Source organism: Pseudorca crassidens, chromosome 19 (genome assembly GCF_039906515.1).
Source record: "Pseudorca crassidens isolate mPseCra1 chromosome 19, mPseCra1.hap1, whole genome shotgun sequence".
In the NCBI taxonomy this organism is placed as follows: Eukaryota; Metazoa; Chordata; class Mammalia; order Artiodactyla; family Delphinidae; genus Pseudorca; species Pseudorca crassidens.
Window position 1 is genome coordinate 40042880 of NC_090314.1, and position 27819 is coordinate 40070698.

General features: G+C 54.3%; 2 protein-coding genes across 7 annotated transcripts; one reads left to right on the top strand and one right to left on the bottom strand.

The window, feature by feature from the left end:
• Positions 1–712: 712 nt before the first annotated feature.
• On the bottom strand, positions 713–26211 carry ACSF2 (acyl-CoA synthetase family member 2). 4 transcript variants are annotated; one of them, XM_067717371.1, is made up of 17 exons: positions 25813–26211; positions 13701–13805; positions 13315–13510; positions 12810–12938; positions 12515–12568; positions 12066–12184; positions 11781–11946; positions 11138–11233; positions 10843–11000; positions 10465–10556; positions 10105–10181; positions 3864–3971; positions 2500–2651; positions 1544–1685; positions 1336–1446; positions 1123–1191; positions 713–854 (listed from the first exon to the last, which is right to left on the bottom strand). In XM_067717371.1, exons 1-17 carry the CDS (start codon positions 25920–25922, stop codon positions 804–806), a joined length of 1935 nt encoding a protein of 644 aa, XP_067573472.1. In that variant the 5' UTR covers positions 25923–26211; the 3' UTR covers positions 713–803. The 4 variants fall into 4 exon arrangements, with proteins under 4 accessions (XP_067573472.1, XP_067573473.1, XP_067573475.1 ...); XM_067717372.1 differs by having other exon boundaries at positions 25888–26147; XM_067717374.1 differs by lacking the exon at positions 13701–13805 and having other exon boundaries at positions 25888–26147.
• CHAD (chondroadherin) lies at positions 5815–9932 on the top strand. 3 transcript variants are annotated; one of them, XM_067717378.1, is made up of 4 exons: positions 5815–6759; positions 8599–8762; positions 9021–9166; positions 9501–9932. In XM_067717378.1, exons 1-3 carry the CDS (start codon positions 5986–5988, stop codon positions 9160–9162), a joined length of 1080 nt encoding a protein of 359 aa, XP_067573479.1. In that variant the 5' UTR covers positions 5815–5985; the 3' UTR covers positions 9163–9166; positions 9501–9932. The 3 variants fall into 3 exon arrangements, with proteins under 3 accessions (XP_067573479.1, XP_067573478.1, XP_067573476.1); XM_067717377.1 differs by having other exon boundaries at positions 5816–6759; positions 9408–9932; XM_067717375.1 differs by having other exon boundaries at positions 5819–6759; positions 9369–9932.
• Positions 26212–27819: the final 1608 nt, after the last annotated feature.

Consider the following 27819-nt stretch of genomic DNA (forward strand, 5'->3'; position numbering starts at 1 on the left):
TTTCAACAGGAAATGTATACGGATGCACCTGTGTGTGTATAATGCCTGGCACTCAGAATACCCTAAACTTATGTTCATTTTCTAAAAAGTGAAGAGGACGCTGCTGCTGCTGGGGCCAGACACACTGGGAGGTGAGGCTTGCAAGCAGACGGAACTTTTCTTTCTGTCTCTGTGAACTGGAAATCGCTGTGCTCAGCTGTTTTTATTTCTTGGGTCAAGCTACAGCCTGCTTTATCTGCCCATCAAGGAGGAAGCCCCAGCTTCACTGAAAATTGGGTTGGTTGGGAGGGACGGGGGAGTAGGGGGATGTAGGATGATAGCTAAAGGGTATGGAGTTTCTTTTTAAAAGGTGATGAACATTTTTTAAATTGACTCTGGTGACGGGTGCACATATCTGTGAATATACTAAAAACCATTGATGTAACACTTTAAATGGGTGAATCGGGTGGTATGTGAATTATAACTCAATAAAGCTGTTTTTTTTTAAAAAAAAGAATACTTCTTGCTGTACTAATCTGGCAACAATGTGAAAAAATATTGTGTTGGTATCTCAAAGGAATCGAGTGAGGATTAAATGAAGTAGATAATACACGCCGAAGTGCTTAGTACCATCGTTGACAAGGAATAGGAGGTCTGAAAGTGCTTTGGTCTCTTCCCTTCTCCATCCTGTAGCAACTGCCAAGAGAGCACGCCAGCAAGAGAACAGCCAAAGTAAACAGAGAAGCTCTTTATGCCAAATCGCAGAGCCCACGAGGGGAATGTGGGGGAAGGGCAGGGAGGAAGGATCCTCCCCACTCCTTTATTCACAGGTTTAGATGGTGTTCCATCTGCTCTCTTAGTTTGAATTTCTGGACCTAGAGGAAAGGGAAAGGAGTGAGAACCAGGCGTGGGCCTCTGCCAGCTAGGGTGACCAAGCCCAGCTGGTTTGCCTAAGACTGAGGAGTTTCTCAGGTTAAAGCCAGGAGGGTTTGGGGCAAACCAGGATGAGCTGACTAGTTGGTTACCCTACTGCCAGCCTCTCAACAGAATCTGGCCCACCACTCGGGGAGGTATAGGCAGGCCGCCTGACCTTCTGCACCTGGGCCCCGGGCTCCCCTACCCCTCCCTGGTCTCCTTACACACCTTTCCTGAGACGGTGAGGGGGTAGTTTGTGACAAACACGATGTATCGCGGAATCTTGAAGTGGGAGATCTGCAGACCAGAGGGAGATAAAGCATGAGGCTGGGCGGGGTCCCACAGTTGGGTGTAGGGGACAGTGGGCTGACAGGTTGGCAGGCAGAGGGTGTTGGAGAAGTGAGCAACGTCGTGATGCTTGGGGTGGGTTGAGGGTCCCACCTTCCCTTTGCAGAAAGCCTTGATCTCCTCCGCTGTGGTCTTCTCCCCTTTCTTGAGCTGAATGCAGGCACAGATCTCCTCCCCCATCCGCTCATCCTTCACTCCTACCACCTTCCAGAGTCAGAGATAGAGATCAGACATCCCCATCCCCATCCGTGTCCCCTGCTCTTGGGGTCTCACCTGGGCTCACCCGGGCTGGGCGCCTCACCTGCACTTCCTGCACCTGTGGGTGTGTGTGAAGGAAGTTCTCGAGCTCAGCGGGATAGATGTTCTCACCGCCGCGGATGATCATATCCTTGGAGCGGCCCAGAATCTTGCAGAAGCCCTGCTCGTCCATCATGGCAATGTCTCTGCAAGGAAAGCCCAGGAGCCGCCTCTCACCTCTGCCTCATCTGGCTGGCTCGCTCACTCATTCAGCAAAAATTTATCAAGCACCCACTATATGTCTTGCACTACTCTAGCCTCTGGGGCATATGGCATGAACAAGACATTACTTGGATCGTATAGTCTCATGTAGGAGGCAGATAAAACCAAGTAAACCCATACCTATGGCATATTTTTTCTCTCTCTAAACATATCTATACATATGATTTTCATGGCTGGCTTCTTCTTATCATTCAGGTTTCAGCTCAAACGTTTCCACCTTAGAGAAGCCTTCTCTGATCACCCAGTAAAGGGAAGCTCCCCTCCCCACCACAGCCACTCTCTCTCTTAGGACCCTATTTTATTTTCTTCGTGATGTTTATAAATGTCTGAAATGATCTTGTTTGTATCTGTCTCCCTCCACCGGACGTGTGGGAAGTGAGAGCAGGACCCTTCCCAGTGTGCCTTCCGTTGGGCCACCGGTGTTTAGAATCATGCTGGCACATGGCAGGTGCATAATTAGAATTTGTTGAATTAAATGAGTGACTGAATCTTGGCTCAGATTTTGCAGGCACTGTCCCAGGTGCTCTCATCTGTGCTGCATTTGGTCCTTCTGGGAGCCCTATTTGGAGACTATGGTCATCCCCATTTTATACATTTTGGAAACTAAGTCTCGGAGATGTGAAGGGACCATCTTGACACACACGTTCTCCCTGTTCTAGTTCAATGTTGCCAGCTCAGCCTCAGGACCCCCAGCCTCCCCTCGGCAGCCCAACTCTCCGCACTGCCCTGCCTTCTCACCCTGTCCGGTACCACTTGTCCTGTCCAGTTGCTTCCTCGGTCTTCCAGGGCTCACCCCAGTAGCCCAGCATGACGCAGTACCCTCGGATGCACAGCTCTCCAGGTGTGTTCAGCTCTGCCAGTGTCCCCGTCTCCACGTTCACGATCTGGGCCTGGGACCAGGCAGCTTCAGGCTGGGGCCTCCCACCCTCTCACTTCAGGATGGGGGGCCCTCAGGATGGGGGGAGCTTTGCCTTCCTTCCCCCTAGTAATGAATCCCCCTGGCTCTGCCCATCCCCAGGGAAGGGAGACAAAGGCTGGAGTAGGTCCATCACCAGTCCGACCCTGGAGCTGGGCATGAAAGAATAGTTGAGGCCCAGGCCAGGAGGTGCTGAGGAAACAGAGTGGAAAGGAGCTGCTCAGAGGAGGAAGCCTGCGGGGGAGCCAGGCCAGCTGAAGAATTATAAACAATGCACAAGAAAGGGGAGTCTCCTCTTACTTCCCATTAAGCAGTAAATAAAGAAGCCAAAGAGGGTGGCACAGCAGGGCCATGTGAACAGAAGAGGTGGCAAACAGGCAGAATCTGAAAGCCTAGTTGAGAAACGAGCCACAGCCAATGTGCAAGGAAAGCTTAGCCTGTGTGCCTCGTGTCTGCATCTGTGAAATGGGGAGAACTACACTTGCCCTGTCTACCTCACAGGTGGGCATCCCAGGGAGTGGCAGTGAGGCTGTCAGACACATGGGAGGGGGCTGATGTCACTGCACACTCACTTCAGGGAGAAGGGCAGTTGGTCCCTGGGGAAGCACTCTGGCAGTGACCCCAGAGGGGCAAGGGCACAAGGCGGGGAGGGGAAACCAGGTACGGGCTGGCGTAAAGCACCACTGTTACAGGCTGGGAATTTGAGAGCGAAAGGTGCTCTGGGTCAGCCTTCAAGGTGCAAGGGACCCCCAGAGGAAGAAGCTGCTTGGGAAACTGTTTATGCCAAGCGAAAAGAGGACCTCTGCCAAAGTGAGTGGGGGCGGCTGGGGAGGCAGGGCTATGGGAGAGAAAGAGCTGTGTAGGAAAAATCTCTGTGCCCTGGATCCTCTTTGAGGCTGTTCTGGCTGCCCCAAAACAGACAGTGGGCTTGGCAAAAGCACACCTCAGACAGCAAGGGAGGCTGCGGAGAAGGTCAGCTGCGGCTGACCACTGTTCCAGCTCTTCCCCACTCAGGCCTCAGCCCACAGAGAAAGCCCCAGGCCCGGCAAGACCTTGCTGCTGCAAGACCTTGCTGCTGCGGGCTCTCAGCGTCTTGAGTGAGCTGTTTGGATCTCTAATTGAACGCAATAGACGTCCCAGGGGGTGAACGCCCGGCGAGTGGTGGGAGGTGGGGTCTGGGGCCCACCTCTGTGTGAGGCATGATTCTGCCCACACTTTCCGTCTTCTGCTCCACAGTGTCCTCGGTGAAGTTCATGAAGGTCACGGGACTGTTCTCTGTGGCTCCATAAACCACCTAGAGGGTCCAGAAAGGGTGTTTGGAACAGAGCCCAGGACTGCAGCAGGGTGGGGAAGTTACCCTGAGGGAAGGAACCGGGTCGGGGGTGGGGCGGGGAATGGGGAGAGTGGAAAGGCAGTTGAATGGTGGGAAAAGAGGCATCTTCCGCAGAAGTCGGGAGGCAGAGGCACTGGATGTATTGCAGACTAGCTCAGCTAGCAGGGGGCCGGGCTCTCAGTCTTTGTTCTTTCCTGGAGCAGCGTTACCAATGTCCCAGCCTTCTCCACCTCCTCCCCCGGCTGTCTTAGCACCCCCTTCCTGATTTTGGGCCACAACATCCCCTGCCCCACCCTTCCAAGCTGAAGGACCTGTAAACTTGATGAGAAAGCCAGCCTGCCTTGACCAGCTGGGAGCTACGCAGACACAGCCCACCCGAAACCCGGGACAAGTGCCTAGCCTTGGGGTAGGTGCCCCCCAAGTTCTGGAGAGTTTCCTGTAAATTTATTTTCCTCAAAATAAAAATACAGCCAAAGCAAGGATTTAAAAAGCCAGTGGCACACCCCCCCACCCCCCCTTCCAGTGGTCAGAACATCCTAAGCAACAGAAAACCAGCAGCCAGCCCTGGAGGAACATCACCAGGCGGTGCTCTCGGCCAACTATGACCCCCATCTAGAGGCGACAGGTGACAGGGGCTTAGGAGAGGGCAGGCCTCCACACCTGAGTGCTGGGTGAAGGGAGAGGGGCTGGCTGCCCTCTGTTCCAGGTTCCTTCCAGCCAGCAAAGACACCAGACATTTTTTCATCCTTCAACCCCACCCTACCCCCCATTTCCTCTGTGTTAGTGGAAATGACTCAGGCATAGCTGGGGTTTGGAGAGACCTGGGGTCTGGCTCCTCCCCTCACCCCCAACACAGACAAGAACCCCTACCATCAGCCCAGAGCTCGCTTTGGGGCCAGAGCTGAGACTCTGCCTGCCCACTCTCCCCTTTCCACAAAAATGTGGACACCGTGGCAGTCACGTGGACACACAGAGACCTGGTCGGCTGGGGCAGGGCTGTCCACAGGATCTAGGGTCGAGAAGCCCAAGCTGTCCGGGGCTGGTCCCTTGTAGTCAGGACCCAGCCCCCTCACCCACCCTCACAGTCCTGGGGCCACTGCCCAGGTGTGGCTTCTGTCAAGTACACCTTGATGCCTCTCTGGCTGCCACTCTGGGAGAACCCCCCCACCAAGGGGTCCTGACCGCTGGGGGTGGGGATGAGGAGGTGGGGACATTTCAGGGAGATTAAGGACGGGGGAGATGGTGCGACTGTGCCTGTGGTCTTCAGGTGTTTGCCAAGCCCTGTGCATTCCCCTTGCCCCCAGTTCCCACTTTTCTGGTCACCTTCAGTCGTGGCAAAGGGGCATAGGCGGTGCAGGGGACAGAAACTCAAGCCCGGGGCTGGGAGAGAGGGGCCAGAGGCGGGGCCAGAGGCCAGTCCAGGGCAGGGAAGAGCTCCCACCTCCTGAGGACTGGCTGCGGGTGCAGCTGGAAGGGGAGCCCGACGCCAGAGAGCCCCATTAAAGCGCCGCCGGCCGGCGACTGCGGCGAGACTCGCTGTCCGGCCCCGCTTCCTCCCTCGCTGGGTCCAGGGCACACGGCCGAGCGCAGAAGGGGGGAGGCGTGGAGGCTCAGACTTGAGCAAACAAATAAGTTCAGGGAAGCCTCCCTCTCTTTGGTGTAAACTCCGGGCCCGGGACACACCCATACCCACCCCGGCGGGGGGTGGGGGTGGGGAGGGGTGGGGGTGGGGAAGGGGGTGGGGGTGGGGAGGGAGCAGAATCCGAGGGCAGGGAGATAGGGGACCACACGGTCCCCATGGTGGGGGGGCCCCTCCCCTTCGAGGGCGGGGGCGCAGCTCCCGGCGGCCTCGCGGCTCCACGTAGGAGCTGGCTCCGGCTGCCGGCTGTGGTCAGGGCCATCGCATAAATAGGGCGGGAGACGGAGCACTGAGGACTTGCCGCTGCCCCCAGCCCCGGCCCCAGGCGTCCCGGCCATGGCCCGCCCGATCGTCTTGCTCAGCCTCGGCCTCCTGGCCGGCCTGCTGCCGGCGCTGGCCGCCTGCCCCCAGAACTGCCACTGCCACGGTGACCTGCAGCACGTCATCTGCGACAAGGTGGGGCTGCAGAAGATCCCCAAGGTGTCCGAGAAGACCAAGCTGCTCAACCTCCAGCGCAACAACTTCCCCGTGCTGGCTGCCAACTCGTTTCGGGCCATGCCGAACCTCGTGTCGCTGCACCTGCAGCACTGCCGCATCCGCGAGGTGGCCGCGGGTGCCTTCCGCGGCCTCAAGCAGCTCATCTACCTGTACCTGTCCCACAATGACATCCGCGTGCTGCGCACCGGCGCCTTCGACGACCTGACCGAGCTCACCTACCTCTACCTGGACCACAACAAGGTGACCGAGCTGCCCCGGGGGCTGCTCTCTCCGCTGGTCAACCTCTTCATCCTGCAGCTCAACAACAACAAGATTCGCGAGCTGCGCCCGGGCGCCTTCCACGGCGCCAAGGACCTGCGCTGGCTCTACCTGTCGGAAAACTCCCTCAGTTCCCTGCAGCCCGGCACTCTGGAGGACGTGGAGAACCTCGCCAAGTTCTACCTGGACAGGAACCAGCTGTCCAGCTACCCCTTGGCTGCTCTGAGCAAGCTGCGGGTGGTGGAGGATCTGAAGCTGTCCCACAATCCCCTGAAAAGCATTCCCGACAATGCCTTCCAGTCTTTCGGCAGATATCTGGAGACCCTCTGGCTGGACAACACCAACCTGGAGAAGGTGAGCTCCTGGCTGCAGGGCTCTGCCCCGGCTCCTTCTTCACTGCCAGGAGGCCCAGGGATCCAGGGCCACAGCTGGGCACCATCCCCTCTCCCCTAAATTTGCCTCTTCCTGTGGCTATCTCCAAGGTGAGGAGCTCTGCTACCTCTGTCCTCATCTTGTCATATTCTCACCCCAAATCCCGCCCTGCTGCCCCTGTCCCTGGTCTCGGCCACTGCCCTCCTAGGATTCCTACTTAGGAACAGAGCTGGGGCTGCCCTGGCCCCACCAATGGCCCCCAGGAGGCATGTCCAGGGCTCCCAAACCCCCTGCTGTGGGCAGCAGCCCGCTCTTCCTGTTGGGCCTTCCACCCCTCCTCTGCTGTTCCCCCCCCCCCGCCCCCGTCTCCAGTAAAACTACCACCCCATAAAGGGAGGTTTGTTTACTGAGGAGCCTTCCAGAGGAGCTGGGCAAATCAGGCCCACAAAGACACCCTGTTCCTGGTGGGGAGTGTGCTCAGATGGGGTGGGGGGGCTGGGGAGTGAGGAGGAACACATACCTGAGGAAGACCCCTCCATGCCTCCCAGAGGCCCTGATGGATCCCCCCATACCCACCCCCAGTCCACACACATACATTCCACTGCATTCTCAGGTCCATTTCAGCTGAGTGGGGACAGGGGGCCTGCCCCAGGTTGCAGACATGCACCCATGGTTTCCGTGAGGGGGCAAAGGCAGAACCACTCACCCCTGTTAACCTTTGGCTCAAGGACCCTAGGTATCTCCCCATAGGAAAGACTGGCCATGGCTCACCATGTCCCAGACAACTCACTGCCCTTTGCCCACTCCGGTCACCAGATCCATCTCCTGGCTGCTCAGTCCTTCCTCCTCTGTGATGCCCAGCACCTGGCCAGGTGGGGCTGCCTTGGGTCGGAGTGGAATCCTTCCCTGGGACTAGAAAATCGCTCTGGTGTAGGGGCTCCGGCCAGGAGGTTTGGGCAGGGACCAGGGCAAGGTGGGGGAGATGGTCATCAGAGCAGTCTGATCACCAGGGAACTTCACACCCTTCTCTGGGCCACAGGCACAGAGATGAGGGCAGAATCATACCTGGACGGCAACCAGCCTTCATCTGGGTGGACAGAGTCTGCCCGAGCTTGCCCTTCTTCAGCCCCAGCCACTCCCCAGCAGAAGTCAGAGTCGCCCGTGGCCCACCATTGCCAGCGTGGCCTTTCAGTGGGAAGTAGAGCAGGGCAGCAGGGGCTCATTTGGGGCAGGGGAGGCCAGGCAGAAACTGTGACGTCTGGGCCAAGATATGGGCACCAATAGAATGTTTCCTCTGGAGCCAGACAGCCTGGCCCAAGACTCCCCCGAGGTGGCTCCACAAATAGTCTGGCAGGCAGTGAGGGAGCAGTGAGGACAGAGCTGGGGGACATCCCAGGACCCTGGGGGCTGTGGGGAACCTGGGCCCACTGCCCATCGCACCGAACACTGACCAGCTTCACTGTGTGCCAGCTTGGGCCACTGGGGCCAAACTCTGGCTGCCTCCCCAGCCCCAGTGTTTGTGCAGGAAGCATGGTGCCAGGGGAGGAGGAGCTGGATGTGGTCCTGCAGCTACTGTTGACTCCCTGGGCAAGGGACTTAACCCCTCCCCCCCCCCACCAATTTACATATTGGAAATAACACTACCTATCTCAAAAGGTGGTTGTATGGATTAGGTCATCTGAGACAACTTAGTCATACTGTGAAACTCCTCAAGGTCCCACTGCTTACGTCCAGGGAACGACCCTGCTCCTCTGGGGCCATAGAGATGGGAGAGGCCGGACACGGGCTGGGGTGCTCACTCGTGCCCACCTCCCTCCCTAGTTCTCTGATGGTGCCTTCCTGGGTGTGACCACGCTGAAACATGTCCATCTGGAGAACAATCGCCTGAACCAGCTGCCTTCCAGCTTCCCCTTTCACAGCCTGGAGACCCTCACCCTCACCAACAACCCCTGGAAATGTACCTGCCAGCTCCAGGGACTGCGGAGGTGAGAAGACCCCCGTGGTACCCCCAGAACACGCTCGTGTGATGGAGTAGAGACACACTGGCCCTGCACTAAGACATCCTGGGCATATGTCCTAGATCTCTACCTAATAGGTGTGGAACCCTGGGCATTTCCCGATTTGCATGAAGATGACAGTTCCAGACTACCTTAAAGCCAAGTCAACCTGGCCCCATGGCTCACTGGCCCTTCCTCCAGTACTCTTACTCTCTTCCCTACCCCAGCAACTCTCTGTCTCTCCAGGTGGCTGGAAGCCAAGACCTCCCGCCCTGATGCCACTTGCGCGTCGCCCGCCAAGTTCAGGGGCCAGCACATTCGTGACACGGACGCCTTCCGCGGCTGCAAGTTCCCCACTAAGAGGTCCAAGAAAGCCGGCCGCCATTAAACAGGTATGGCCCGGTGGGCAGGTCCCCCATTCCCTCTCTAGAGATTCTGGAAGTGAGGAGGGTGTCTCAGGATACTTCCCCACCATGAAAGGGCATGCAGACCCTCCATGTTTGCAGGGAGAGGAGGGGAGGACTGGGGCTCCCCCTCTAAGGGGGAAAATGATGCTGCCCAGGACCACCACCATTCTCTCCAAACACCGTCTAGGTTGTTGGAGTCCTGACACCAATCCTCGCCTCACCGCAGGTCCTGACCCAGCCGGTCCTGGTGACTGGTCTCTGCCTTCTGCCGGAGAAACTACTGATCCTCCCACCTCTGACCCCCACCTTCTCCCCACAGCCTTTGCTGATGCACAGAGCTGTCCACACCGAGACATGTCCTGGGAGGGGACTCGGGCACTGCAGCACAAACCCAGCTCCACCGGACGGTGAGAGCTTCAGCACGCCTGGCCCCACGGCTACGGCTCCTCTCAGAGAAGCCGTTGCTGAGACCCCCCCAGTCCTTTAGAACCGGAACACGGTGGCCATCAGGATGGCCACTCTTCCAGAATCCTCGTCTCTGCTCCCCTTTCCCTGCCATTTGGAAACAAACATCAGATCCTTGCCCCACCCCTTGCTTCTAGGAAGGGTCTCAAGCCCCTACCCCCAACTTTGCCAGCCCCCGCCTGCCAGGACACTCTAGCCGGACACTGGTGCTTTGCCACACATCCTCCCGTGCTGCATTTCTTCCCCAGATTTCTATAAATATAAATTTATGTATGTGTAATATTTACTCCCCTGTCACCTATCTCTGTGACTTGAGAGCTGCCGATTAGGTAAGACTGTTTTGTCTCACATCTGCTTTCTGGAATGACGGCCAGCCAGAGGGTCTTCCTTGGAGACCCAGGCTGGGCTCCTCCCCACTCCCAGCAACCTCTTCTTGCCCAGCCCCGTCCTCCACTCACCACCAGTTCCTTCATGTTCAGCTTGTTGATGATGGCTCGGATCAGCTCTGAGGATGCAGGGGACCCACCGATCACACCTGAATCAGAGAGAGGGCTGACACAGCTCCCACCTTCTCCAGGCCCAGTGGACCCTCCCTTCACCTACGGCCCTTTTTAGGAAATAACATTCCCTTCTCTCCCCAACCCCGGACCTATTCCTAGACCAGGCAGCTGGCCTTGGGCTGGAGTCTAGGGACACTGGGGATTTTCCTCCCTCCCACCCATGTTTCTACAGTGGCCTTCTTGCCCCTAAATGAAAGATTGGGCACGTATGTAGCTCACTGGGCCAATCCTGGCCTGCCACCCTTGGCCCCATCCCACCTCCACACATGGCTGAGATGTCATAACTTGAGAAGTCTGGCTGGTTCAGAATGTCCACGAACATTGTGGGAGTTCCGTACAGCAAGGAGCCTCTGTATGAGGGAGGTACATCTCAGAATCAGGCTTGGAAGTAGAAGGGAACTTCCTCTTCTCACCACCCCACCTGACCCTACAGTAAGGGCCAAGGCTGCAACTATGGGGAACAGGCAGGAGAAGCTCCTTGGAGGGAGGAACTGGTCCTCGCCTGGGGGTCTCCCACTACCCCGTCTCCATTTCTCCTGGTTGGAGGGAAGAGACATCTTGGAAAGGGATCAGGGCCCAGAAGTGAGGAATAGGAGGGTCTTATCAGCCCACAGATAGCTGTCCACTGATGCCCACCTCTCTCTGCTGATGGCCTCCAGCGCCTTCTTGCCATCAAAGACCGGAGAGGACAGGATGAGGGTGACCCCGTGCATCAAGCTCACCATTGTGCCTCCCACGGAACCCAGGCAGTGGTACAGGGGGCTGGGCAGGACCACCCGTGACTTGTCTGGTGGCTGGAGATGGAAGCAGGAGGCTGGGTCTATTGCAGGGCCCCCGGAAGCCAGTTCCTCTAGCCAGCGGGGGAGCCCAGCAAGCCCCCCACCGCCGGCACGGTGCCAGGGAAGCCCTTGCTGGGCCAGCACCCCCTCACCTTCTGGTGCAGTCTCAGGCGCTCTCCTATCATGTTGGAGTTGTTGACAATGTTGTAGTGGGAGAGCGTGGCCCCCTTGGGGCTGCCGGTTGTCCCCTGACAAGACAAGCAGGTGATGGCTTGGCCTCTTTCATCCCATCTCCTTCCCACCCTGGGCCAGTGCATGGAAGAGCACTGGACGGGGAGTCAGGAGACCGAGACGGCTGCCCCAGATCCATTCATTCACTCAGTACATATTCACAAAGATTTGCCACATGCCTACACGGTGCCAGGTGTTAGGATCCACAGAGGTGGCAAATAAGGTCTGTCCTTATGCCGCTCAGAGAACTCTGGGGCTCACCAGCACATGCCCTCTCTGGACCTCAGTCTCCCGATCTGCTAAATGAGGGGCTCTGACCTGTGGTGGCTCAGTGCATCTGCCCCTGTGCTGGGGACAAGAGGGCCAGGGGAGGTGGGCGTGTGACGTGGACACCAGGTGCTGAAGTTTTCCCGGGCAGAGCAGACAGCTAGGGCCGGCCCCGCTAGAAGAGTGTTTGCTCTCCCCTGATCTCCTCTGCTGCCTCCTCCTTCTCGGGGGAGGGCCACATGACGGGCAAGCGTTAGTGTGCCAGCCTGGGCTCGGGACAGGAGACCTCTGCCCTACCGAGGTGAACTGGATGTTGATGGGGTCATGGCAGGACAGGAGCTGCTGGGTGTGCCGGAGCCGGGCCAGATTCTGCTCTTGACTGCCAGCTGCCACCACCTCATCCAGAAGCAGCGTCCCTGGCAGAGTGGCGTCCGCCGAGATGACTGTGGTCAGCTCTGGGAGCCTGGGGGTAAGGGAGCATGGTGAGAGTCGGGGGCTGAGGAAGGGCCCACAGAGATGGGGACGGGATGAGGGGGCCAGGAGGCTGCATGAGGCACGCCTCCCAATCTGGGACACCCCCACCTCTGACTCTTCAAGTGCCCCGGCTGGGCCTTCTCCACCTCTGGACAGATCTGCTTCAGGATGTTGTAGTAATGCTGGGTCTTGAATTGCCTGGGGAACACGAGGGCTTTGCAGCCCACCTGTAGGAGGGGAGGGCCCCACCACGGTCAGCAGGAAGACCCAGCCTGGGGATGTGGTGGCGTCCTAACAGTTGCTCTCCTGCCCACACACACCACCACCACGACACACACATGCACCACCCCCGACACACACACACCACCCCCAACACACACACTAGCCTGTCTGACCAACAGCCCACTCTTCCCACCCACCGTCTAAGGAAGGACAGACTCTGGGGGTCACTCCCTTGAGCATGGCCCCCCAGCCCAGTCAGCCCTCTATGACAACTGGAAGCCCCCTGTGCCACCAGCTGGCTCCCCCGCCCCCACCAAGGCTAGGAATGGGCCTACCTTCTTGAGGGCATACTCCACCTCCATAGCCTGGTAGGCTGGGTTCACAGACACCTGGTGGAGACAGAGAGGGTACATCACGTGTCCTGGGCAGACTCTGTCCCTCTCACTGCCCCTCCACTCTCAGAGGCAGCACCCTGTACCTTCAGGCTTCCTTGGTGGGCTTCAGGAGAAAGCACCAGCTGGTCTGAAACCAGCCAGGCACCGGTATGATTCTGGGGCCAAGGGTCAAGGGGGTTCCCCTGAATGATGCCCCCCCCCCACAGCCAGCTGTGCCAGGTAAGCCCCTCCTCACCAGAATGATGCCTGCCTGGGCCGTGGCCAGCTGCATGAGTACCCATGCGTAAGAGTTGGGTCCCCACATGCCCAGACGGTCACCCTTGCGGAGGCCAGTACTCAGGAGCCCAGAAGCAGCTTTGTCCACCTGGTATAAACAGGGCGCAAAAGGGTGAGATGCAGGTGAGCAGAAAGGGGCCCATGACTCGCCCCTTAACCTTTGGCCCAGGGGTTCACATCAGAACCACCTGGGAACAAGGGACAGGCAGATACCTAGGCCTCAGCAGATCTGGAGGCGGCTTGGGAACATGCGTAGTTAACCAGTGTCCCAAGAACGACTGATGCAGGAGGCACCTGGGCCACCTCTGCCTCTGTCCTGCCCTCCTCTCCTGACATCCCTTGGGGCTCTCAGGCAGCCCCAGCACCCTGCCCCACAGCTAGGCGCCACCCTTGCTGCTCCACCCAGCCAGGGCAGCCTGGGGGCCAGCACCTGCCCGCTTTGAGGGTTCAAAGTCAGGACCCACCTCCTCCTTGAGCTGGGCAAAGGTCAACCTGATGTTTTCGTGGTGGACGACCAAGGCCTCTCGGTCCGGGACCCTCTGCGCTGTGGCATTCAGGCATTGCCCCACAGTCTTGTTAATGAGGTGCAACGTGCTGTGGCCCTGGACATGGCTGAGGCCTCCAATGGGCAGGGTGGCGGTGCGATCCATCTCTCCAGAGCTGTGGGGAGAGGGGCTGTGGGCTCAGCTGCACCAACCCAGGCGTCCTGGCGACAGAGGCTGGCACACCCCGCTGGGAGGTAGGCTGCTTACAATGTGTGCGGGATACTCCAGAAGCTGTCTGATCCGCCCCATCCCCAGGGACCATCATCATTTAACTTAGGACCTGCTTCGCCCTTGGGAGATCAAACCTGGAGGCTGACGTCCTGTCGTTAATCAGAGAGAAGGTTCTTTTCCCCAACCTACTCCCCAGTTTCCACTCAGTGCCAGGGGCCTGGAGCCTTGGTGCCAAAACCCTGGAAAGGGAAACTGAAGTCAATCACGCTGATTTGACGAAGCAGGGAGGTGGGCTGTGTGGGCTAGGAATGGCCTCATCCTACACACCGCTTCCTCCTAGTGAAAAGGCCCCTGGGTATGTGTCAAAACCCACAGAATAGTCTAACACAAGGACTAAACCTTAATGGACTACGGACTATAGTCAATAATAACGTACCATACTAGTTCCCTAATTGTAACAAATGTACCACACTAATGCAGATGTTAATAGCAGGGAAACTGTGCCGGGGTGGGGTGGGGGGTGGGTATAAGGAACTCTATGTTCAATCTGCTCAGTTATTCTGTAACTCTAAAACTGTTTAGGGGGACTTCTCTGGTGGCGCAGTGTTTAAGACTCCGCGTCCCAATGCAGGGGGCCCAGGTCTGATCCCTGGTCAGGGAACTAGATCCCACATGCATGTCGCAACTAAGAGTTCACAGGCCACAACTAAGGAGCATGCCAGCTGCAACTAAGGAGCACACATGCCACAACTAAGGAGCTGGCGACCTGCAGCTAAGGAGCCCATGAGCCGCAACTAAGGAGCACGCCTGCTGCAACTGAGACCTGGTGCAACCAAATAAATAAGTTAAATAAATGTACACTTAAAAAAATTAAAAAATAAAACTATTAATTACTAAAACTATCTAAAGTCTATTCATTAATTAAAAGCAAAAACGAAAAAAGGTCCCCAGCAATCCAAGTGTCACAGGCCCAGGGCTGCTCGTGCCCGCTTCGCTGCCCTGGGTGACAGCTGCTGGGCTCCCACCCAGGCCCAGGTGGGAGTGTGGTAGCTCTCAGACCCTGTGCTCATCAGAGAGGGCATGCTCCAGGACCCTTCCAGGATCCTTCCAGGCCTCCTCTGGGCCACCACTGGGTGGTCTGGGCCCCAGGGACCCTTCCTGACGATTCAGTCCTGCAGCTGCTGAGCTGAAAAGACCGAGCCTGGCTTTCACTGACTGACCACTTATGGCTTATGGGGAAGAATTTCTGGGAAGAACAAGGTAGGCAGGGCAGAGCGGAGCAAAACTGGTTTTCCCTGTAAATGGGTGAGGAGACCTCATGTCGCAGGAGGGCGGGTCCCAGTGTGGGCTGATGGGGAGGCTGTCCTGACTTCAGCGAGGCGGAGCCACACATTGGGAAGCGAGCGAGCACTGGGCTGGAGTTGGGGGCTTGAGGTCTCATCCCAGGGGTACCACCCGCTGGGTGGGTGGCTGTCACAGACACCTTTGGTGTCCCTTGACATGTCTCCTCAGTGCATCTCTGGTTTCAGCTGCTGGGACAGTTCCTTGCGGTTCTGTCTGCTCAGGGACTCCCTCAAGTCTCCCCTTCTTAGCTGGACAGTTCTGGGAGGCATCGAGTCCCGGGGGGAAGACCCTGGTTGCCTGCACACACGCCATACTGACTTCTCTTCTTGTCTCCTCCACACTCCCTCACTCCTACTTCCTAGGATCGCAGATAAATCACCAGCACCCAAGTCCTTGCTCTCAAGAGAATCCAAGTTAAGATACCTGTGTCTTCATCCCTCTAGGCCTCAGCTTCCCCACCTATAAAGTCTGAGGACTTGGATCAGTGGTTATCCTCAAGGGGATGCTATTTACCTACCTGGGCAATCTTCTCAAAGGGCTGTAGGGAGTCACCTAAGCCAGGTGTGCTGGAGCAGAAAACAGCCAGGTGTCACGGGCCTCTGAAGCCCTGCCAGCAGCCCACACTCAGGTTGACAAACCTAAAGAACTACTAAGGTAGTTCCCTGTGGTCACCATGACACCCCTCAAGAGAGACTGTGTACCCAAATCCTTCACTCACAGGCATACTGTGGAGGGCGTCCATTTTTGCCCCCTGGGAAACACATATGCTCTTTTCTTCGGGTTTGCCAAGGTGATAGGGGCAAGAGCAAGCATGTGGAGAAAACCTGCTTAAGAAGAAAGTCAACACAGAGGAAAGTAGGAGAGATGGAAAGAGACAGAGAGACAAAGAGAGACAGAAACAGAGACAGGAAGACCCAGTGACAGACTTAATCTTGCGATTGTCGAATACCTAGACCCAGTCACGTGTTAAGCCTACCTACCTCTGGACTTTTCACTGTCAACAGTCAATAAATTCCCTCTTTCAATTTAAGCCAGTCTGGGGGTCGGGGAGGGGAAAGCTGAACTCCATTTGCAACAACATGGATGAACCTAAAGGACATTATGCTTAAGGGGAATAAGCCAGACACAGAAAGATTAATACTGCATGATCTCACTTATATATGTAATCTAAAATATGAACAAACAAACAAATTTAAGCCAGTCCGAGTTCGGTTTCCATTGCTTACAACTGGTGAATCCTAACTATATACATTTTTTGCGTTCAGTGGCTTACCACTGCCCTTGAAAGCCTGGCAGGCCGCTTCCCAACAGCCCAGCATCTGGATTAGAAGGCAGAGAAATACAGATCTCAGCCAGTTTAATGGTCACATTGTCAACAGATCATTAAAGGTGGGGAGCGGGGGGATCTGCCTGACAACACGGACCCTCTTCTTCTCAAAATGACCCGGAGTCCTATTTTGTTTGGAATCTGGTTTTCTACACATTCACCATGGTTTTCAGTGGCTTCTTGGAGTGTCTAGTTGGCAAATCAACAGGTTGATTAATGTGCCCCCCCGCGAAATGCAGTTCAATTGCCCTGTGTATTATCTCCTTTATCTTCATGGTGGCTCTGATAGATGGTATGAGAGAGACCCCCAGTAGCCCCTTGTCCCTTAATAATACACCCTCAGATGTTCACCTGGCTATGGCCAGGTGGAATAGAGACCACATTTCCAAGCTTCCCCAGCAGGTGGTCTGGTCCAAGAATAAAGTTCTGGCCAAGCGGACGTAAGGAGAGGTCGTGAGTGCAGGTTCTGAGAAGAACCCTTAAAGAGAAGCACATCTTTTTTTCTTTCCCACTGGCTGTAATGCTGCCCATGACAGTTCTCTTGGACCACATGGTGAGCTTGGGCACCACAGAGCAACAGACAGAAGGGCCTGGAGTCTGACAGCAGGCTCTACCATGCCGGCCACAGACTGGCCATCTCCCAGAAGAAGAAACCCCCACCTCCTAAAACCACGGTGAGAGGGGATTTTTGTGATACACACGAAGCCAATTCTGAAAAATACAGGTGGGAATTAGGAACTCTCATTGTACAGGTAAGGAAACTGAAGTGCAGAGAGGCAAAGTGGGCTGCCCTGCTGGTAAATAGCTGAGCCTGAAGTGGAGAGTTCAGTACCACTGCCCCAGCATTACAGCCTTGCCTGCCCAAGCCAGGGAGAAAGGATGGGATGGGTAATTCTCTTCTTTAGGCTCTGGATTTAGTCCCTAACTGATCAACAGAGATTGTCTAATCTCAATTCTATTTTTCCACAATTGTTTACTAATTGAACCCGAGAAACTGGGACTGCGTAGGGCAGGGTTGTGGTGGAAACAGGTTGCTCCTTCAGAGGATTGAAGGGTTCTAGAAACACATATCAATGCAATTTGCTCATAAACTTAAGAACCACGCATCGTTTGGAAAGACCGAGTGCAAACACCACTGATTCTACGTCCCTCCTTCCTCAGACACTCCCAAGCGCCTTGGTCAAGAAGGGTGGCCTCTTCTTTTTCTACTCTTAAACAAAGTGGCAGATACCCCCATTTAAACCTGAAAAAGACAATAAAGAGATTTGGTTTCAGGAAAAGTTGTTTGCTTGTTTGTGGAAAGTTTAAGGAGTTGGAGCAGGACCGCCAGGAGTCCCAGCTGCTACCAACTCAAACAACTAGAGTAAGCCTTTAGCTATGCGCGCTGGGTACTATAAAACGCCAGGTGGGAGTGAGTCAGCCAGGCGGGAGCTGGGAGGGAACTGGAGACAAGGTACAGCCCCACCTAAAGCTGTCCACAGAGAATGGGCCTGTGAAAATTCAGGCCCGGATCGGCTGCCAGATCTGATTTCATAAGAGAAGTCAGGAAACAAAGATTTAAAAAAAAAATAATTCCTTTGACCTTTCATCTTTGGCAACTAATGTGTTCACTGTTTTATCCTCAGTGCTTCACAGGGCCTGGAATGTAAGAAGTGCTCAAATGAATGACCAAAAGAATGAATTATAAATAATGCACATAACCCAATTAAAAATAAGCAAACAGGGCTTCCCTGGTGGCGCAGTGGTTGAGAATCCGCCTGCCGATGCAGGGGACACGGGTTCGAGCCCCAGTCTGGGAAGATCCCACATGCCACGGAGCAACTGGGCCCGTGAGCCACAACTACTGAGCCTGCGCGTCTGGAGCCTGTGCTCCGCAACGAGAGGCCCGCGCACCGCGATGAAGAGTGGACCCCGCTCGCTGCAACTAGAGAAAGCCCTCGCACAGAAACGAGGACCCAACACAGCCAAAGATAAATAAATAAATTTATTAAAAAAAAAAAAAAAAATAAGCAAACAACTTGAATAGACTTTTTCCCGAAGAAGATATATGAATGGCCAACAAGCACATGAAATGCAAATTAAAACCACAATGAAATACCACTTCACGCCCACTAGGAAGGCTGTAAACAAAAAACCAAAATATCAAGTGTTGGTAAGCATGTGGAGGAACCGAAACTTTTTTTCCGTTGCGGAGCACAGGCTCCGGACGCGCAGGCTCAGCGGCCATGGCTCACGGGCCCAGCCGCTCCGCGGCATGTGGGATCTTCCCGGACCCGGGGCACCAACCCGTGTCCCCTGCATCGGCAGGCGGACTCTCAACCACTGCGCCACCAGGGAAGCCCAAGACTAACTTTTATGCAATAAGGCAGGGCTGCAGGCTGCCCATGAAGTTCATGTGCTGTCCTCTTGGGCAAGCCTCAGTCCTCAGTCAACATACTCACCCTTGTGTGAGACACAGCTCCAGCTAAATGTGCCAATGCATCTTCTAGCTCATGGCAGATGAGAGGCAGGCTCTCCTCTTCCATCTCCCTTGCACATCACCCCAAGATTCATTATTCAACCCAGCAGCCCAAGTACTGCTCACTGATCCACGCACCATGGGGCTGCATTCTTGCAGGGGTGGGGGGGGGCTCCTTTCCCTAATTTTCAGAAAGACACTAGGCTAGTGGTCAATCTGGGAGTAGAGATGGCAGATGGTTGGGCTGGAGGGGACAACTTTTAACCTGTAATAACTGTTTTATCCTGAAATAAAGTTATTTTTATGTACCCACAAAGATGAGTGACACATTTATACCAGCTACAACATACAACTAGTGTTCAAGAAAATGAAGGAGCTGTTGTGACAAATAAAACCCAAAGAGCACTAGTGAATGGTTATTTTCTTAACTGATGGCCATTTTAATGCGCAGTGGCCACCAAGAGCACGAGAATGACTATGATGTTGAAAGGTCCTCAGCAAAAAATAAGAATTTCAGGGGCTTCCCTGGTGGCTTAGTGGTTAAGAATCCACCTGCCAATGCAGGGGACATGGGTTCGTGCCCCGGTCCGGGAAGATCCCACATGCCACGGAGCAACTAAGCCCATGTGCCACAACTACTGAGCCTGTGCTCTAGAGCCCGTGAGCCATAACTACTGAGCCCATGTGCCGCAACTACGGAAGCCCACACGCCTACAGCCCATGCTCCACAATGAGAGAAGCCACTGCAATGAGAAGCCCGCGCACTGCAATGAAGAGTAGCCCCCACTCTCCACAGCTAGAGAAAGCCCGCGCACAGCAACGAACACCCAACACAGGTAAAAATAAATAAATTTATGAAAAAAGAATTTCGACCTAAGTCTCTTAGGGGAAAAAAAAACACCACCTCAAAATAGATCACAGACTGCATGTAAAACATTAGAAACATTTAGAAAACAACATGGGAGAAAACCTTTAGGATCTAAGGCTAGGCAAAGTTTTTAAACTTGACACTACAAGCACGATCTATAAAATTAATAAACTGACCTCATCAAAATTAAAACTTTTCGCTCTGCGAAAGACCCGATTAAGAGGACAAAAAGATGAGATACAGAGTGGGAGAAAATATTTGCAAACCACATATCTGACAAAGGACTAGTTATCCAGATTGCATAAAAAACTCTGAAAACTCAACAGTTAAAAAAAAAAAATTCAACTGGAAAATGAGCAAAAGACATAAAGAGATACGTCACCAAAAAGGATATACAGGTGGCAGATAAGCACATGAAAAGTTATTCAAGGGACTTCCCTGGTGGCGCAGTGATTAGGAATCTGCCTGCCAATGCAGGGGACACGGGTTCGAGCCCTGGTCCGGGAAGATCCCACATGCCACGGAGCAACTAAGCCCGTGCGCCACAACTGCTTAGCCTGTGCTCTAGAGCCTGTGAGCCACAACTACTGAAGCCCGCGAGCCACAACTACTGAAGCCCACGCGCCTACAGCCCATGTTCTGCAGCAAGAGAAGCCACCGCAATGAGAAGCCCGCACACCGCAACGAAGAGTAGTCCCCGCTCGCCACAACTAGAGAAAGCCCGCATGCAGCAACGAAGACCCAACGCAGCCAAAAATAAATAAAATAAATCTATTAAAAAAAAAACAACAACAGTTCTTTGATGATATAATATTGGGGACCACAAGGTGTAACTGGGCTGCCCAGTTCAGTGGGCCTAGAAGCCACACCATCTCCATCACTCTCTGCTGGGATAGCCCCTTGACACATTTGTTAGACCTATTCTGAGGCCCCCCACTTCTCAGCTTGCCTTTATGCTGCCACACCCAAGAGGTGAAATATTGAGCATAGGAGATCATGTCCTTTTCCCCGTGGTTATCAAGGAAAGCTAAACTGTTTAATGTATAACACACACTTTCATGAATTTTTTGTCAAGATTAACAGGTCACTCCTCCCAAAAGCAACCCTTGATTTTTGAGCAAAAGAAGATAGACACAAGAGTATATACTCTGAGAGTCAAGAATAGACAAAATTAATCTATGGAGATTAGAAATCAGAACAGTGATAGTCTCTGGTTGGGGAAGGGAACTGACTGGAAAGGGGCACTAGAGAAATTTCTAGAACTGTGCTGTCTATATGGTAGCCTAGTCACATGTGGCTCTGGAACACTTGAAGCATGGCTAGTCTGAACTGAAGTGTTCTGTAAGTGTTAAATACACACCTGATTTGGAAGACTTTATGAAATAAAGAATATAAAATACCTCCTTAGCAATTTTGAAAAGATTGATTACCTGCTGAAATGATATTTTGGCTATACTAAGTTAAAGAAAATATATCATTAAACTTATTGCCTATTTCTTATTACTTTAATATGGCTACTAGAAAACATAAAATTCCACATGTGGCTCACAGTATATTTCTACTGAACAGCACTGTTTAGAGCGATAGACAAGTTCTGTATCTTGGGGTGTTGAGTAATGGGTGAATACATTTGTTAATATTCATCAAACTGCACAACCAAGATTTGTGCATTTTACTGTCTGTAATTAAACCATAAAGTCCCATGATCTTTCCACCACCCAACATAACCTTCCTGAAGGAGTCCACAGCTTACAAAGAATGCAGACTACAAAGAACCCCCAAGGTAAGAGCTACAATGAAGATTTTGAGCAAGGCACTCTGTATTGGTGGAAGCTTCCTTTTTTTTTTTTTTTTTTTTTTTTTGCGGTACGCGGGCCTCTCACCGTTGTGGCCTTTCCCGTTGCGGAGCACAGGCTCCGGATGCGCAGGCTCAGCGGCCATGGCTCACGGGCCCAGCTGCTCCGCGGCATGTGGGATCCTCCCGGACCGGGGCACGAACCCATGTCCCCTGCATCGGCAGGCGGACTCTCAACCACTGCGCCACCAGGGAAGCCTGAAGCTTCCATTTTTAGCTCGAATAAAACTGATGGTGTATATGTGTTTTTGCAGAGAAAGTAAACAGGAAATTATTATTTGAGTCCAGTAAACTCAAGAAGACAGAGGACCTGAAATACTTGGGGTTAGGAGGCATCCATGCTGCAGATTTTCCCTTGGGCCACTGTTCGGGGCTCATGGGGAAAGTACACAGGAGCCAGGGGTGGAGGCTGATTCAGAACACCTGCCCTTGATGGCATCACTAAGGTGCATACAAGGTTTAGCTCTTAGCTTTCTAGGGTCAAAACCCTCAATGTTTTCTGTTCACTCATAGAGGACTAGAGAAAACCAGAGAGTCCAGAGGTTAGGAAGAGTTCATAAGGGTTTAAGCATAAGTAAGATTTCATACAAGTATGAAGGCTTCCTACTTCGACCACAGCCCTCTTGGATTCAGGGATCCAAGTCTCAAAGCCCAGCCTCCTTAGGAATCACAGAATGTCCACAGAAATACTGCAGAGTGCTTCTTATCCAAGTGGCCTATTTTACAAAGAAACCAAGGTCCGGAGAGGTTGAGAGACTTGCCTAAAGCCATACTGGTCGGGCTGGGCTTGCTTTCCTGTCATTCAGCTCCCAAACCGAGAAATACATGCATGCCAATGAGATTCACAGAACATGATTCCTAAGGTAGAAAAACAGCTTGTTTATTTCTGAAGGGAGAGGCCCCTGGCAGAATTATTGGTTCCTGTCATTTATCAGGACACTCCTCTAGCAAGGCCCCTTTAAGAGATGCAATTACATCCTGTACTTTGGTTTGATCAGGGGGGAAAAAAAGCAGTCCTTTATCCCAACACTCAGCGTAATCACGGATGGGTCTGTCAACACAACCAGAGCAGCCCCAGCTTGGTTTAAGCAGTTACCTCTGCCAGAACGTCTTCCTCCTGCTCTCCAGACAAGGCTCTAAACGGTGGGTCTTGGGGGTCATTGCAGGAATGCGCAAAGCCATTGTTACATAAGTACTTTCTGTCTCATAACTCATTAGCACCAGGCTGCGGGTAAGAATTTTCTTACGCGACCTCATTTAACTCTCACTCTCACGACAACACTATTTACACATAACAAAAGTCTCAAGTTTAACTTAGTCCCAAAGCTACCAGCTAGAAAGTGGTTCTTTTGAACTTAGATCTGTCTGGCTCCAAAGTCTTTGTCTGTAGATGGAATAAATAAATAATGTGGGAGATGTTAGGAGGGCTTCCTACGCAGGGTTCAAAAGAGTTCAAGCACAAGCAAGAGTTTATATCAATACAAGTATACAGCCTTCATCCTTCAAACCACAGACCTATCATTGGAGGGATCAGGCTCAAATTCCAGCTTCTTTAGGAAGTCTTACCTAATCCCATTCCCACCTATCAGATTCTTCCCTGCTTTGATTGACACTCTCCTGGTAGAGCATCCTTACTGCCTTGAATCAGTGGGTCTATGATCCTTCCCTGCAGATCCCTTTCTGGCAAAGAAGCCACTGGAAACAAGTTCATTCATCCTTGTATCCTCCACTGCACCCTCTACAGTAGGTTGCATACCTACTGTGTGCAAGGCAGGAGAGGTAACTAAAACCGATGTGTACCAGTCACTGATTACAACGTCCAAATTTATAGTTTATTTTCTATTATTACATTTAGACCGGAGTAGTGAGTAAGGATATCATTACCAAATCCCTTGTTAATCATCTTTGGTAGATTATGGGAAGGGTCTATTTTTCTATTGTGATTTCTACCCAAAACACTTCCTAGCTTAATATAATCCCCTCATATAGGGACAACATTTTATAGTTTCCAGTACTGGTCCCACCTGATTATAGCCATCCCCCTGGAGGGTGGTCCATGAAGCCCACCCATGCCCTTGCACCAACCATCAGCACTGAGTCACTGGAGCCCCCGCTCTGAGGGTGACACCTGATTCTGAGAAGCTTGAGCCACGGCTCTCTCTGTCTTTCCCAGCTCTGAATGTTCCCGACACCCTGGGCGCAGCTGCCTCACTGGCAGCCCCAGGCCAGCGTTAGAGGTCTGAAGGAAGCGCGCTTATTGGAGCTTCATCAGGAATCGCATTGGATTCTGCCCTCCTAGGCTCCCTGAAGCTCCAGACTAGACCATCTGCCTTCCCTGGGGATGGGGTTGTGTGGACAAGGGGAAGGGGGTCTGTAGAGCAATGGGCAGCTTCTGCTTTCCTTCTGGGGAAAAAGGCTGTGGACAACCCTGACTTTGATGGATAGGGGAATGTCCAGAAGATCCAGGGGCTCCATTTAGGGCTGGGCAGAGGCTGACATCTTGGTAACTGGCCAGAAGAGAACCAGGTGCAATGAAGAGGCCACTGAGGAGGGAATCCTCTCCTACCTTCAAATCACTTGAAATTCCTACCCAGACCCCATTTGGAGGTTCTCAGGTACCAACTCTGCCCCAAAGCAAAGGCTGAGAAGAGCAAGCCTTTGTCAATCCAGCATGTAGGTAGCATTAGTGACAAACTCCACGGTTAGGTAACATACTCAAGGTCACGCAGCTATAACCCAAAGCAGTCTGGCTTCAAGGTTCTTGCTTTTTCTTAACAGACAGAACTGGGGATCTGATCGGTAACAGGCATGGGGTGTTTGTCAGCAAGAAAGCAGGCTGTATGTGACCAGGTCAGAAAGAGCAGAGGACAGAAGCCCTGGAGCTTTCCACACCATGGCACCTAGAACACTGACTAGTGATCATCTGGACTTATCTTCTCCCTCACTAGACTACAAGCTCCCCGAGGACTGCGTTCTCTGGCTTTCATAACCACAATACCCGCCCTGTGCTTGACGTGGCGTGCGTTCTCCGGAACATCTGCTGACTGCTCGAGACTCTTGAGGGCTTCTTGAGGACAAAGTAGGCGCAAAATCAGGCCAAACCATCATAGTCAGTAGGTAAGGCCTCAAGCGCCAGGGAGCGGCAGGGGTGGGAGGGGGTTAGGCCAAATGCTCAGGAAGTCTTTCTCTGGACACACGGGTCTCCTCCTGACAGAGTCAGAATTTCAGTGAGGCCTGGTGCCCCTACTCTGCAATTGTAGGCCTGCAGCATGTAAGAGACCTGCTTTGTTAACACATAAAAAGTCAAAGGTCAGGGGACTTCCCTGGTGGGGAAATGGTGAGAACCGTTTTCCTCAACAGAATCCCATCTGCTGACCTGCCCTGAGCCACTGGGTTTTCCCAGAAAATTAAGCCTAGTGATCTGAAAGCACTGCATGCTTTCTATCTTCAGAAACCAGCAAGTTCAAAATGTTGTGATCTTGGAGTTCTAGCCAAAGAGGAGGAAATTGCATCTCCCTCCAACTTCATTCCTTTTTTTTTTTTTTTTTTTTAACCAAGCAGTTCTCTCAGAGAACTTTCGGCTTCTCGTCACTTTTCCATGCCCAGACCTACACTCCACCTGGCATCCAAAACTGTGTCCTGACCTAGCTGGCTGGCAGGGCAGGCTCAGTGGTGCCCAGGCCTCCCCTTGCTGGGCGCTGAAGATAAAAGCCACCACTGATAACATCAGCGGGAGGCCAGCTCTGCTTAATCAACACACTTTCACATCTGTTATCTTACAGGGAGGTAACATTACTTACTGTGTTGCTGTAGAGGCAGCAAAACTACTTGGAAACACATCCTCCACCTGCCAGCCCCCATCCCACCCTCTGCATTGAGGACAGAAGAAAACAGGCCCGGTAGGTAGCAAGGAGCCAAGCGGTGTTTGAGGAGAGGGGAGACTGCTGAGCTTAGTGGCCTAGGGTGGACAACACCGGGTGGAAGATCCCCAAGTTTATCCCTGCAAGGGGTCCAGCTCAGAGGCAGTGTCCTGGGGACAGAGTACAGGCCTTGCCCCTGCCCCTCCCCCTCGGGACAGACCACTAACGGCTCCCACTTCTGGCCATCAGTGTGCCCGCGAATGGACGAACCTAAAGTCCCAGACCAGAGCCCAGAGTCAGTGCACGGTCCCTGCCAGCCACCAGCCGCAGCCCCAGTCTGCGTGGGCCAGGCCAGCATTTCCTGTTGCCTAGGTGCCAGGTGCGGGGTACCTACTCTCCCGCGTGTGCCGCCCGGAGGTGGGGCAGCCGCGGGCCTCCCAGCCCGAGCGCGATCGGCCCCCAGCGAGGTTCCGCAGGACCCCCAAGATCCCCTCCGGGAGACGGAGCCCGTCCCTCTCCTCCCAGGCCGCGTACCTGAGGGGACGGACGCCCCACAACCCCACTTCCTGCCAAACCCGGGAGAGGCCGACCCGGGCCCCCAGCACCCACGGGCTCCGGGCGCACAGCCTCCCGACGCGCAGCATCCCGACGTAGACAGGCACGGCTCGCCACTCCCGCGTCCGGGCCCGAGTAAACTTTTAAGTGCGCTGAGGCGGGGCGAGCGCGGAGCGCGCGGGGAGGCGGGAGGGTCGCCTCTGCCTATGGGTTGCGGAGGACTAGGTGCCGGCCGGGCGGGGCGGGGCGGGGCGAGGCGAGGCCTGCGAGGCTTGGAACGTGCGGGGCACCTTCCCCTTGACCCGCCGCCCTCCGCCTCCCACCCTGTTAAAACGGCCCTGGTTTCCTTCTGGATCCGACGTCCCCGGCCCGCAGCCCAAGGCAGGTCTCCCTTCCCAACCACTTGGGTTTGGGGGCGCAAGAGCGTATTGATTTCCTAGAGGGGGAGCCAGCGGCGCGGCGCGGCGACGCCAGACGCGGCCGTCCCCCGAGCCGTGTTGGCGCGCGGGTCACGTGCTGCCCCCGTCCCCCCGCGGGTTGCCGGCCAGAGGCCAGGGAAGCCCGCGCGAAGCGCCCCCAGCCATGCCGGCTGGAGCAGAGAGCCCGCGGGGGAGGGGAGGCAGCTGGGACAAAGCGTGGCGCGGCTGAGACCGCTGCGGCCCGAGTGCTGGCTGAGGACAGACGTCAGCTTCAGAAGGGACTCCATTAACAAATGGAGGGGACCCCCACGTCCCAAGCGTCGGCCTCCCATCCCTCCCCAGACTTCTGCCTTGACCTGCAGTGCACCCTAAGGTGGCCTCAGGCGTTGGAACCTGTCCACCACCCCCACCTCCGCGCCCCAGGCACAATTCCTGAGGCCGAGGAGTGAATGAAAAGTAAACCTCTCTCTCTCCAGACCCTCCCTGTGGTCCCCTGAGGCCCAAGTGTGATTGCAGGATGGAGGGAAGGTGACTGCCCATCTCTGGACCTAGCTAGGAAAAGACGCACTGGACAGCAGTGTGGCACGTGTGCCAGGTCCGTAGTGTCTCGCTGTAGCCGTGGCCCTTCTTCCAGAGGAGAAGGGGGAGAGCAATACGGGAAGGACCCTGGCAGGGTGGCCTCCCCTCTCCTGACCCAGAGGCAGTGATACACACTGGGCCAGGAAGAAGGGGTGGCTGAGGGCGGGGCTTGGCCTGAGAAGATCTCCGCCTTTATCTGGGAATTTTGGCTCAACCGAGGTTGTGAGAAGGAGACAACGCCGCTCCTCTTCATGAGCCTGAGAGTGACCTCGATCCCTCTGAAACCCTGGCTCCTGGGGAGGGTCCCCACACTTCAGTTGTGTGGGGATGGGCTTGCAAGGGCCTGCCTTCCTCATAGACTAGCTCACAGACTCTGATAGCCCAGCCCAGGGAATGTGGGGCGCTAGGGAGTATCCCAGGTCTGGGTACCAAGCCCTGCTTGGCAGACTCTGCTACTAGCTTGCTGGGTGACCCTGGGTAAGTCATTTCTCCTCTCTGGGCCTGTGAAGTGAGGAGTGGATACTGAGCTTGCAGGCCCTTGCACTTTCTTTGCTAGTTTGAGGATCCTGGAGGGGGAAGGGTGGGATGAGTCCCTCCCTGAACTTTGCTCCAGACTCAGCTTTCCACACACTGGGCTTTCCTGACTTCCCAGACATAGATGTCGTGGAATCACAGCCACCAGTTTCAAGATATCTCCTCCATGCCAGGCTCTTCATGCCAGGCTCTTCAACGATGTTATCTCTGCCCTCACAATCAACCTGCAAGGAACAGGCATGCCTTGGAATGTGTCTTTGTTTTTATGGATAAAGAAATTGAGACCCAAAGCGGTTCAGCTACTTGTCCAAGGTCAAGGTGGGCTCAGTAAACACAAGCCAAGGCTCTGTCTATACTCAGTTTGTGGCTTTGGGCAAGTCACGGGGCCTTTCCAGCCTCAGTCATCTTTAAAATGGGACTAATACTAGCCTCACACAGAGGGCTGGGGTAATCA